Genomic DNA, 12,111 nt, shown 5'->3' with positions numbered 1-12,111 from the left:
TGTTCTTGTGCCAAGAGATTAGAAGTCAAGGTAATCCACAAAAGAGATATATCATTTTGCCTAGAAATCGGAGTGTCACTAAAGATAAGCACAGGAGCAGAAGAATCCTTTTTGCGAGATATAAGACAAGACTGAGTTTTAGAAGGGTTGAAATCAACTAAGTTGTCTTTGCCCCATTGGAGAATTATCTGGAGATCGGCATTTAAGGAATTGGCAGCAGATTTTCGAGAACTTGAAGCTGATTGAGCTGGACAAGGTTTCTCAAAATGGAAAGTTGAATGCAATGTGCTATCATCGGCAAAACTATGCATAGGACTTCCAGTCAATGGAAGAAATTCATTGATATACAAGAGGAAAAGAGTGGGGGAGAGTTTAAAATTTTACTACTTATTAATTTATATTAATGTATATAAAATAATGAAGGTATATTTTAATACATATACTGCTTTTTACCTTTATGACTAGTAACCAGAATTTATTAAATACATAAACTCTGGTAACCTTTTTCAAAGGCGAATAATAGTCTTAACTGCTAATGCCCAATAAAACTGTATTCCAATCCAATACAACACACTGACTTAAACATTACATTTCTTCCCTTTTACAGAGTTCTGTATTCATTCCAGTACCAAGGCGAAGCTAAACTGACGTTCAGGTGTTGTCCTACGTAAAATACTGACATGGTCATTAATAATGTTTTACGGTATACATCAAATTGCAAATGCTGGTTTGACCCCGAGTGCCAAGCGACTTGCTTCCTGTGATTATACAGTGCTCGCCAAAGTGATATATAGTTTTGCTTATTTTCAAGTGTACCTCTTCTTTTGTTTGCTTGAAGTAGTTCTGCACTTTAGAGGTCAAAAGTAAGAACCCAGAAAGGAGATCCACCCTTCTTTCATTAGACTTTCTATTTATTACTAACCAACTATACTAATTCAAACAACCGTTTGCTCACTGGGGTCACCTGTGCGATAAACCAACCAACCCTCGGGATTAAAGGGAGCAGATATTGAAACAAATTAAGTAGTATTAGTTAAGGCATATGATGGAAGAAAGCAAGCTTATACAGCATCAGCCAAAAAAAAAAAAAACCTTCCCATTTCACCCATCCGGTTTCTACAAATGTTTGTCTAGTTCAGCCTTAAATTTTACTTAAGCTATCAACTTCCACAGATGGAAGTCCGTTCCAGCAATCAAATACCCGCTGGCTAAAGGCAGATTTCCGCAAATGTATTCTACAACTGTCTTTCCTCAATTTGAATCTATGCCCCCTCAGGTTCTTAATCTGAGCAAGCGGAAGTATCCCGTCAGCATTGAGTCTGCTCAAACCATACAAGGCCTTATACACCTCAATCAGATCACTTCCCAGGTGCCTAGTCTCCAGGCGCTGCAACTTGCAGAACTTAAGCCATTCTTCATAAGCGACCCCTTTGTTCCTCTCACTAATCTTTTTGCAGTTCTCTGTACTCGTTCTAGCAACTCTACATCCTTCCTAAAACGAGACCTCCAGACCTGTACGCAGTACTCAAGGTGTGGCCTGACCATTGCCTTATACAAAGGGATAATCACTTCCTTGTCTCTGCTAGCAAAATTCCTGTATATCATTAACAAAGCTCCATGACCTGCTCTGGCAGCCTGTCTGCACTGTTCAGAAAACTTCATATCTTACTGCACAATTATCCCCCCCAGGTATTTTTCATTCTCCACCTCCCTGAGTGTAGTAACATAGAGTTCTTACGTTTTCTCTTGGGTTACTGCTACCCACATGCAGTACTTTGCATTTTTCAATGTTACATTCAGTTGCCACTTCTTAGCCCATCTGCCTAACATTTTTAGATCCTGTTGCAGTAACATACTGTCTTTTTATCACTTAATCACTCAACCCTGCCAACCTTTGTATCATCTGCAAACTTGGACATTAAATCTGATATATCTTCATCCATATCATTGATCAATACACAATTTAATGCCATACCGTTCCAATTTGTACAGCAGTCTTCCATGTGTAACAGTATCAAAAGCTTTCCTGAAGTCCAAGTATAAGATATATCAAAATTATTTTTAGCATCCTTTGTGACCTAATCGTAGTATCCAATCAAATTGGTCAGACAAAACCCCCTTTAACAAACCCATGCCGTGTCTGAACTATTACTGCAGTCTTGTCTAGGTGATCCTGTATCATCTCTTTAACCAGTGACGTCATTATTTTCCAACGAACAGAAGTTAAACTAACAAGTCTATAATTATCTGTCACCATTTGAACCCCCTTTGTGAATTGGGGATACATTTGAACATTTCCAGTCCATGGGGACCTCCCCTGACTCTAAGGATGCTCTCATGATTATGGCTAAGAGTTTGCTTACTTTCCTTGCTGCCTTCTTCATTATAACTGGATAGATTCCATCTGCCCCAGTGCCTTTTTTTTTCTGTTTAACTTCAACAATTTCTCCTCCACTTTGCTCTGTTATCACTTAATCACTTAGCTCCATGTTACAGTTTGATAAAGTTCTGGCACTCATCTCCTTGAATAACTCCTAATGTGTGAATGTAGATGCAAAATACTCATTCAGTTTATCAGCTACTTGAGCAGGATCATCAATAGTCGAACCATCTATGTTAAGTGGCCCAATTTGATTCATCCCCTTCTTTCTAGAGTTTACATTAATAACGAACTCTTTGCTGTTTTTCTTTGCGTCCTTTGCCAAAGATTTCTCGTAATCTGCCTTCGCCTGCCTAACCTATGTGACTTGATTACAGATTAGCTTATATCTGTCGTAGGCTTCTGTGTCGCCTGATAATTTATATGTATCCCATACATTTTTCTTCTCCGCCACAAGCCTCATTAATTCATCCCACGTCCATTTAGGCGTAAACCTTGAGCAGTATTTCTTAATTGGTATAAAAAGCCTAGTAGCCTCCAACATTAAGTCCCTGAAGGCCCATTAAGTCACTTAGAATTCACCATTGGTAACTTCATCCGTTGATCCCACTGTATAGAATTTAAAAACTGTCTGAGACCACTGTAGTTACCTTTACGGAAACAAAAACCCTTCCCTTTATCCCTGATGGTAGTTATATCTTTAAGTAAATCCCACATCAGTACACTGTGATCACTATCACCTAGTGGTTCCTTTATCTGCAAATTCCTAATGCATGCGTCATCACTGCTGATAATCAGATTAAGGATATTACTCTCTGGTTGCCCATACAGAGAGAGAGGGGTTAATATGTTGCTGTAGAAAGCAATCCTCCAATAAATCCACAAAAGTCTTTCTAGCGCGCGATTGACCAACCCACAAGTTCCAGTCAATATCTGGAAAGTTAAAAATCCCCCATTACAAGACATTCCGATTTACTGGCCCGTTCTATTTCTCTGCACAACTGTTCATTGTACTCATCAGGGTCATTAGGCCTTTAATATATTCCCACTGTCATTATCCCCCTTCCCTGTGTTTATGTCACACCAAACAGACTCGACATTTCACTGTCCACCCTGTCAACTGGATGCACTTACTTAGATTTTGTGTTTCTTATCTAACAGCATAACCGCTCCTCACTTCCTGTCCTGTCTATCCTTTCTGTACACATTATATTCCCAAAATTCCAGTTCTGCATTCCTGATCTGTGTGAGACCACAGGTATCCCAACAATATCACGTCAGAATACAACCTTGGTGCGCAGAACAAAATATCGCAACGGACCACTAGTAGCACTTTGTTGCAAATGGGCTACAACAGCCGGCTACCACACCGCGTACCTTTGTTATCAATGAAGAATAAGAGAGCACCCTTCCTGTGGGAACACCAGCACTGGACTATCGAGGATTGGAAAACAGTTGCTTGGTCTGACGAGTGGAAGTTCCTGGTGATCATGATGATGGAAGGCTCAGAATTTGGCGAAAACAACATAAATCCATGGACCCGTCATGTCTGACAACTACTGTTCATGGTGGTTGGGGGCAGTTATTGTGTGGGGAATGTTTTCTTGGCACACGTTGGGTTCAATGATACCCAATGAATTCACGTGATTGCCACATCGTACCTAAATATCGTTGCTGACAAAGTGCATCCGTTCATGTTGACAGTTTATCTTAAGTCAGATGGTTTCTTCCAGCAGGTTAATGCTCCGGTGCACAAAGCCCGAATCACTATGGAATGGTTCCAGGAACATGACAATGACTTTTCTTTGCTGCAGTGGCCTGCTCAGTCCGCGGATCTCAATCCTACTGAACATCTTTGGGATGAGCTGGAAAGGCTGTTCGCTGCAGGCCTACACCTTTGTCGAATCTCAAGGAACTGCGTGACACACTCATGTCTGTATGGTACTCCATTCCTGCACAAAGTTTTCAGCATCTTGTTCAATCCATGCCCAGACGAATTCAAGCTGTTTTGAAGGCTAAAGGAGGCTCAACACGCTACTAGGTAGGTGTACCTAATAAAGTTGCAGCACAGTGTATATTCCGTAGACCTCATGACAAAAGATGAATCAAACATTAATCAGAAATCAACATCTCGTCATGATATGCCTCGATGTAGAGAAGACTTTTGAAACCCCATGGCGCTGCGGCATTCTAAGAGATATCCATTCTATTCATATGAGAGGCCCTTTATCATATTTTATTCAAAGCTTTCTTCGACACATCTTTCCAAGTTAGGTACCGGCAGGTTTTATCTCAAATATGCATACAAGAAAGAGTCCCACAAGGCTCTGTTCTTAGTGCCACTCTGTTTCAATACGAATGAATAATATCATTTCAATACGAATATCATTTCAATTTCAATACGAATGAACAATATGAGCCAAACACAGTTGACTCATATCGCTTTGCAGATGATCTTACCATATCTTGCCAGTCCCAGAATATGAACTATATCGAGAGGAATCTGCAAATATCCATAAATAACATTTGAATTATGGATGGCACAAAATACATACAAACTGTCAAGCTGCAAATGTACAGCCATACATTTTTGCCCAAAGCACAGGATGCATCCTGACAACAAAACAGATCCTCCTTAGGTCTGATGATCAAGGTTGAATCTGAAATTTGCAATGCATTTGTGAAAAACGAACTCCTTGTTGTGGTCTCCATAAATATAGAGAAGGCATTTGATACTACCTGGCGATATGGCATTCTCAGTGACCTTGGCATTAGCATTATTAGAGGCATATGATGCAAGAAAGCAAGGTTATGCAGCATCAGCCAAAAAAAAAAAAAAAAAAAAACACTTCCACTTCACCCCTCCGTTCGTTCTAAATACCTGTCCAGCTCAGCCTTAAATTTATTGAGGATATCAACTTCCACAACAAGGGTTGGAAGTCTTCCACCAACCAACTACCCGCTGGCTAAAGGCAGATTTCCGCACATCTATCCTACATCTGTCTTTCCTTAATTTGAATTTATGCCCTCTCAGGTGATTATTCTGAGCAAGAGGAAGAATCCCATTGGCATTGAGCATGCTCAAACCATTCAAGGCTTATACACCTCTATCAGATCACCTCACCGGTGCCTAGTCTCCAGACACTGTAATTTGCAAAACTTAAGCCTTTCTTCATGAGAGCAACCCTTTGTTCCATTCACTGTACTCTTCTCTTTACTCTTCTCTGTACTCATTCCAACAGCTCTACATTCTTCTTGAAATGAGGCCTCCAGACCTGTATACAGTACTCAAGATGTGGCCTGACCATTGCCTTATACAAGGGAGTAATCACCTCCTTATCCCTGCTAGAAAAATTCCTGTATATCATTAACAAGACACCATGAGCTACTCTTGCAGCCCGTCTGCACTGCTCAGAGAACTTCATATCTGCCTGCACAATTACCCCCAGCTCCTTTCATTCTCTACCACTGTCAGTGTAGTACTACAGAGTTGATACGTTGCTCTGGGGTTTCTGTTTCCATATGTAGTACTTTACATTTGTCAATGTTAAACTTCATTTGTCACCTCTCAGCCCATCTGCTTAACCTTTCCAGATCCTGTTGCAGCAGCATACGTCAGTAGTGTCCTTAACAACCCTGCCAACCTTTGTATCGTCTGCAAACTTCGACATTAAGCTTGATATACCATCATCAATATTATTTATAAATACAGAAAACAATAATGGACCCAACACTGAACCCTGAGGGATTCTACTATTAACATTAGTCCACGATGAGCAGTGTCCATTAATTACCACTCTGTCTTCTCCCTCTCACCACCCCTTTATCCATAGCAACAATTTGCCCCAATGCCAAACTGCTCCAATTTGTGCAGCAGTATTCGATTGGGCAACAGTATCAAAAGCCTTTCTAAGATCCAAGTATATAATATCAAAGTTATTCCCTGCATCCAGTTCCTTTGTGACTGCATCATAGTATCCAATCAAATTGGTCAGGCAAGACTTTCCATTAACAAAACCGTTAATGTGTCCGAGCTATAACTGAAGTGTTGTCTAGATGATCCTGCAATGCTTCTTTAACCAGTGCCTCCATTAATTTTCCTGGAACAGAAGTTAAACTCACAGGTCTATAGTTACTTGTGTCGGCCTTTAATCCTCCTTTGTGAATTGGGGTCATATTTCCACTTCTCCAGTCTATGGGTACCTCCTCTGAGTCCAAGTAAGCTTTCATATGGCTACGGGTTTGCTTACTTCCTTTGCTGCCTCCTTTAATATTACTGGATAGATCCCATCCACCCCGGGTGTCTTTTTGTGTTTATCTTCAAATTTCTCCTCCACTTTACTCTCAGTTATTACAAGATTCTCTAGCTTACTGCCAAAGTTGAATACACCTCTGGCATTCCCCAAGCTGAATAACTCCTCATGTGTGAATGTCGATGCAAAATATTCATTTAGTTTGTTAGCTACCTGAGCAGTTGAACCATCGATATCAAGTGGACCAATCTGGTTCATCCCCTTCCTTCTAGAGTTTACATAAGTAAAGAACTCTTTTCTGTTTTTTTTTTTTTTTTTTTTTTGCATCCCTTGCCAAGGATTTCTCGTAATCTGCCTTTGCCTGCCTAATCTCCTTTGTGTCTTGGTTACAGATCAACTTGTATCTATCATAGGCTTCCATGTCGCCTATTAATTTACATGCATCCCATGCAGTTTTTTTCTCTGCCACATGTCTCATTAGTTCATCTGACATCCACTTAGGCCTAAACCTTGAACAATATTTCTTAGTTGGAATGTAAAGCTTACTAGCTTCCAAGATAAATTCTTTGAATGCTTCCCATTTTGAATTTGCTGTTGGTAACATCATCAGTTGGTCCCACTGTATAGTATTTAAATACTGTCTCAGACCATCGTAGTCGCCTTTATGAAAGCTATAACTTTCATACACTTGGTCTACGAGGCAACCTGCCCATATTTATCAGGAATTTCTGCAGAGTCGCTCTTTTCACGTTCGATATCAAAACTCCTTTTCTTCTACATTCTCGCAGGAAGGAGAACCACAGGTGTCGGTATTGAGTGCAACCCTATTTGCTCTTACAATTGATTCCATTCCAAAACAACTCTCAAATAATGTGGAGGCGTATCTTTATGCTGACGATCTCTTTATTTCTTGCCATTCTCAGAACATGGGATCTAACGAGCAGCAATTTCAGATGTCCCTCAAAAAATACAAAAGTGGGCTGAGCTCAATGGATATCGTCTTTCCCATCTTTTCTGATGTAAATTGCATAAACACCCTGAACTTCGAATATCTCATTCAACCATTCCGATTGCCAACAATATCAGATTCTTCGGATTGGTCCTTGACAGCAAATTAAACCTCTTTGAGCACATTAAATTAATACATATTACCTGTCTGAAAAAGCTGAACCTGCTAAGAGCTTTATCTGCCCTATCTTGGGGAGCAGATCGTACACCTTTGCTGCTCTTATATAGAGCACTGATTAGATCCCGTTTGGATTATGGTGCCCCAGTTTATTATTCTGCCCGAAAGAGCGTATTAAGCTGTCTCGATCCTGTACAACACAATGCGCTGCAGATTGCTCTTGGTGCATATAGGATGTCTCCAACTCATAGTCTATACATTGAAGCTCATGAGCCCCCTCTGTACCTCCGCAGAAGAACGATACTACTTAAATGTGCAGCCAGAATACAAAGGTTGTTCTCCCCATACCATTCAGACTTTCCTCTTTAATCCACCATTTCACAATCTATAGAAATAAAACAAGTAAAATACGACCAGCAGGCCTACGGCTCCTTGAAATATCACAGAATTGGAACCTGCTGCCTATTGTGGCAATAGGCAGCAGGCAAATAATACACAACACTACAGGCAAATAATACACAACAAGATATACTGCCAATGGCAAGAACTAGATAACGTCTGTAATAGAAACATTGCAGTCTATTCTGTGCAGGAATCGTTGCGAGGAAGTTGTTCATGCTCGAATCCGCATAGGGTACAGTCATCTAACACATTCATTCCTGTTGAGGACAGATGACCCTCCTGTGTGCGAGTCTTGTGACACCATTTCATCTATAAAGCATATTTTAATCGATTTCGTTGATTTTACTCATCTGACTGAGCCTTACACACTCAGTCAGATTTTATCAGACAGCGACCATGTGTCAGTAGTTTTAAAGTTTTTTTACAAGCCATTAATATATACACACGTATGTAAATTAGATAATTTATTTTTAAACTTATATTGGTTAAGGCGCATTTAGGGCTAGAGCCTCAAGCTGCGAACAAATTCAGACTATGTATATAAAGTGCTTAGCATCATAATACACAGCCATTTCTGAATAAACAGAAAATTTTTAAGGTGGCATCGTTTTAGGTTATATCTCATATTGTGAATGCCTTCACAACGAGTTGCCATGATATTGCACTACTTCGAATAAGTAACGCTTCACCTAAGGAGAAGACTAGTGTTACTTATTCTCAGATAGGTACCACCACCCAGACAGCACTGTTTCAGGGCTATTTGGCCCTTCGTCAGTGAGTGGGTAGGTACCCAAGTGATGCAATGATGGCAAAAACAGTTATGAAGTATAATTCCACAATATGAGAGATGCCTGATGGTGTATGATGTATTTAGACTAAGGCGCATTTAGGGCTAGAGCCTCAAGCTGCGAACAAATTTAGACTATGTATATAAAGTGCTTAGCATCATAATACACAGCCATTTCTGAATAAACAGAAAATTTTTAAGGTGGCATCGTTTTAGGTTATATCTCATATTGTGAATGCCTTCACATTCGTATTATGATGCTAAGCACTTTATATACATAGTCTAAATTTGTTCGCAGCTTGAGGCTCTAGCCCTAAATGCGCCTTAGTCTAAATACATCATACACCATCAGGCATCTCTCATATTGTGGAGTTATACTTCATAACTGTGTTTGCCATCATTGCATCACTTGGGTACCTACCCACTCACTGACGAAGGGCCAAATAGCCCTGAAACAGTGCTGTCTGGGTGGTGGTACCTATCTGAGAATAAGTAACACTAGTCTTCTCCTTAGGTGAAGCGTTACTTATTCGAAGTAGTGCAATATCATGGCAACTCGTTGTTAAGGCATTCACAATATGAGATATAACCTAAAACGATGCCACCTTAAAAATTTTCTGTTTATTCAGAAATGGCTGTGTATTATGATGCTAAGCACTTTATATACATAGACTTATATTGGTTTTAAACTTATATTGGTCCTTAAATTTTGCACACTGGTGTGCAAAATTTAAGGACCAGTCAGGTTTTCACTTGTAGCTTCTCATAGGAGTGGCCTGGATATGGGAAAAGCATACCAAAGAAACTTCGTGAGGTACAGAAATGAAGGAAACAACACCGACCCAACAACGGAAACAAAACAGTACAGAGGGATTTTATTCAAAAATGACAACATAGCACTGGCTGCCATGATACAGATGCATCACTGCCAAAGATGGAATAAAGAGAAGAGGTGGTCCTCAGTAGGAGATATGGCCACCCCTAATGTCGATGCAGGCTTTGCACCGCCTGTCCATACTTAGAACAATGTTGTTGATAAGTTCTTGAGGTAACATCATCCATTCCTCTGTAAGCGCCATCTTCAGCTGGTGAACATTTTCTGTTGGGTGTGGACGTGCCCCTAGGCATCTCCGCAGAGCGTCCCATATGTGTTCGATGGGATTTAGATCGGTAGAACGGGCAGGCCAATCCATACGAAAAATGTCTTCACTTTCCAAAAAGCATATCAGCAGCTGCAGTGCGATAGGATGTGTGGCGTTATCATCCATAAACACGAACTCGGGACCAATGGCACCTTGGAACAGACGCACATGGGAAAGGATTACCTCAATACAGTAGCGTGCGCCGGTTACAGTACCGCCTTCCAGTATCTGGAGTTGTGTATGTCCATCCAAGATAACGTCTCCCCTGACGAGAAAACCTCGACCGCCATATCGATCCCTTCCAGTGATGTTTGCGGGATGATACGGTGTGCCAACCTTTCACCAGATTAGCTGACGTTTAGAATCGCTGCTGAGGCTGAATCTATTCTCATCAGTAAAGAGTACCTTAAGTAAATATTTTGTGGTTGTAACCTTTAGAAATAATGTTGGTTCTTAAGTTTTTCACACCAGTGTATGTAGAGTATACGTATAATAATTTGACGGGATAACCTTTTTATCAGAATCTATCGTTTTTCGTGTTTTAACTTTTTCCTGGCGCAGTATAACCAAAGTCGTTTTTTCGGCAGTCAAATGGAAATCAAACTCGATGAACGGCTGTTAGTTTCATTGCAGATCTACAACCAACAATCTCTGTCTCTCAATAGTATCATAGGTAAAGAAAATTTTTAAAGCAAATCCAAACATATGACCGTTTCTAACTGTTGCACAAGCAGTTCTTATATGTAAAGTCAATTGATTTGGGAGCGCAATGTGGCCTAAGTTGCCCTTGTGCTAGAAAACACTACCACAACAACAAATGCTCGTTTTTCCGTGTAATTGAGACTCGCACACTCAGTTAGATTTTATCTGACAGCGACCACTTTTTAAATTTTTAAACGCTGTTAATCTCTCTACACTTATTTAAAAATAAGACAATTGCAGTTTACTTTTATTTCATTCTACGCGGAATTTTTTTTCCAAGTAGTCTATTTAAAACGTTACCAAAATCTTCGTTTCTTTTTGAAATTGTGACTTTGTCCTGGCGCATTACAAACTCAGTAATTTCTGCTCGATAAAACCACAGTCGAATCTGACCTAAAGTAATCTAATTGCTCATTATCTTTAATTAATAAAAAAATTAAGTAACCATCAAAAATCATTAAACAGAAAAAAAAACGATAAAAATCAATTAATTTACGAAAACAGAATTGAACGCTGCTGAAATGTAACGCACCGCAGTAACTTCTTATTTCATTTTATTTTTTTTTTGTACTCGTAGTAACAGATGTTTAAGTTTGTAAATTGTGTTTCCTCTTGCACGGAGAATATCTTTGCGAGTAAATTTGTCGACGTCCTTCCTTTAACTGAAACAAAGATGAATCTTAACGAAATTGATAATATTTCTAGAGCTTTCTAATATTCGCTCAAATTTCTATACGCAGTCTAATTCTGACAACATTACTACGCCATTTATGCTTTCTTGCGCATTAATCCACGGTTTCTTTTCAGGGTCTTCGAATAATCGGGCGTTGTTCTGAACAGCACATGGCTTTCTCCGGGGATATTTTAATCGCGAAACGGCAACAGTTTCTTAGAATTAAAAGTGAATTCTGCAGGAATACATCGCAGCATGTACAGGTAAAAAAAATATATATCTTTTAAGCTTTCCATTTTAGATAAATTTACAGTTCGTTGGTTAACTACTAATCTCGCGGTACCAATAACTCTTTTCCAAGTATCCCTTCTTCATTTCCTTTGATGTTGCTATCTTATTGAATTACACGTGTGGTGTTCTGAAAATTTATTAATTGTAATCTGGTCTCAAATTAACTAAAAAAACACGTGCCCAAAAAAACCTCAAACACAAAAGGTACGGCGGTGGGCAGAAAAAAAAACGGGCGATTTTAAGAAACGTAATCTTCATACCGGTTTATGTGGTAGGAGTTTTATGCCACCCGATGTACTTTGTGCGTTTAAAGAGCGTGTTTTTCTACTGCCACTGAGTTTTCCTTTGGTTCTCC

The 12,111-nt window shown here is 39.7% G+C and overlaps 1 protein-coding gene across 1 annotated transcript in view; it reads left to right on the top strand.

Annotated features, from left to right (window-relative positions):
* LOC150078537 (uncharacterized) overlaps positions 1-11,703 on the top strand; it is a 147,888-nt gene extending 136,185 nt beyond the window's left edge. Inside the window, exon 6 of the mRNA XM_090384601.1 lies at positions 11,600-11,703. Within this exon, the coding sequence (XP_090240727.1) occupies positions 11,600-11,612 (13 nt within the window). The 3' untranslated portion in view covers positions 11,613-11,703. The remainder of the gene's footprint in view (positions 1-11,599) is intronic.
* The last annotated feature ends 408 nt before the right edge of the window (positions 11,704-12,111 follow it).

The sequence above is a fragment of the Mastigoproctus giganteus genome, chromosome 11 (assembly GCF_048544385.1).
Source record: "Mastigoproctus giganteus isolate SK-2022 chromosome 11, ASM4854438v1, whole genome shotgun sequence".
NCBI classification, from domain to species: Eukaryota; Metazoa; Arthropoda; class Arachnida; order Uropygi; family Thelyphonidae; genus Mastigoproctus; species Mastigoproctus giganteus.
Note: the sequence above shows the minus strand (reverse complement) of the source record. Positions and strands in the feature narration are given on the sequence as shown.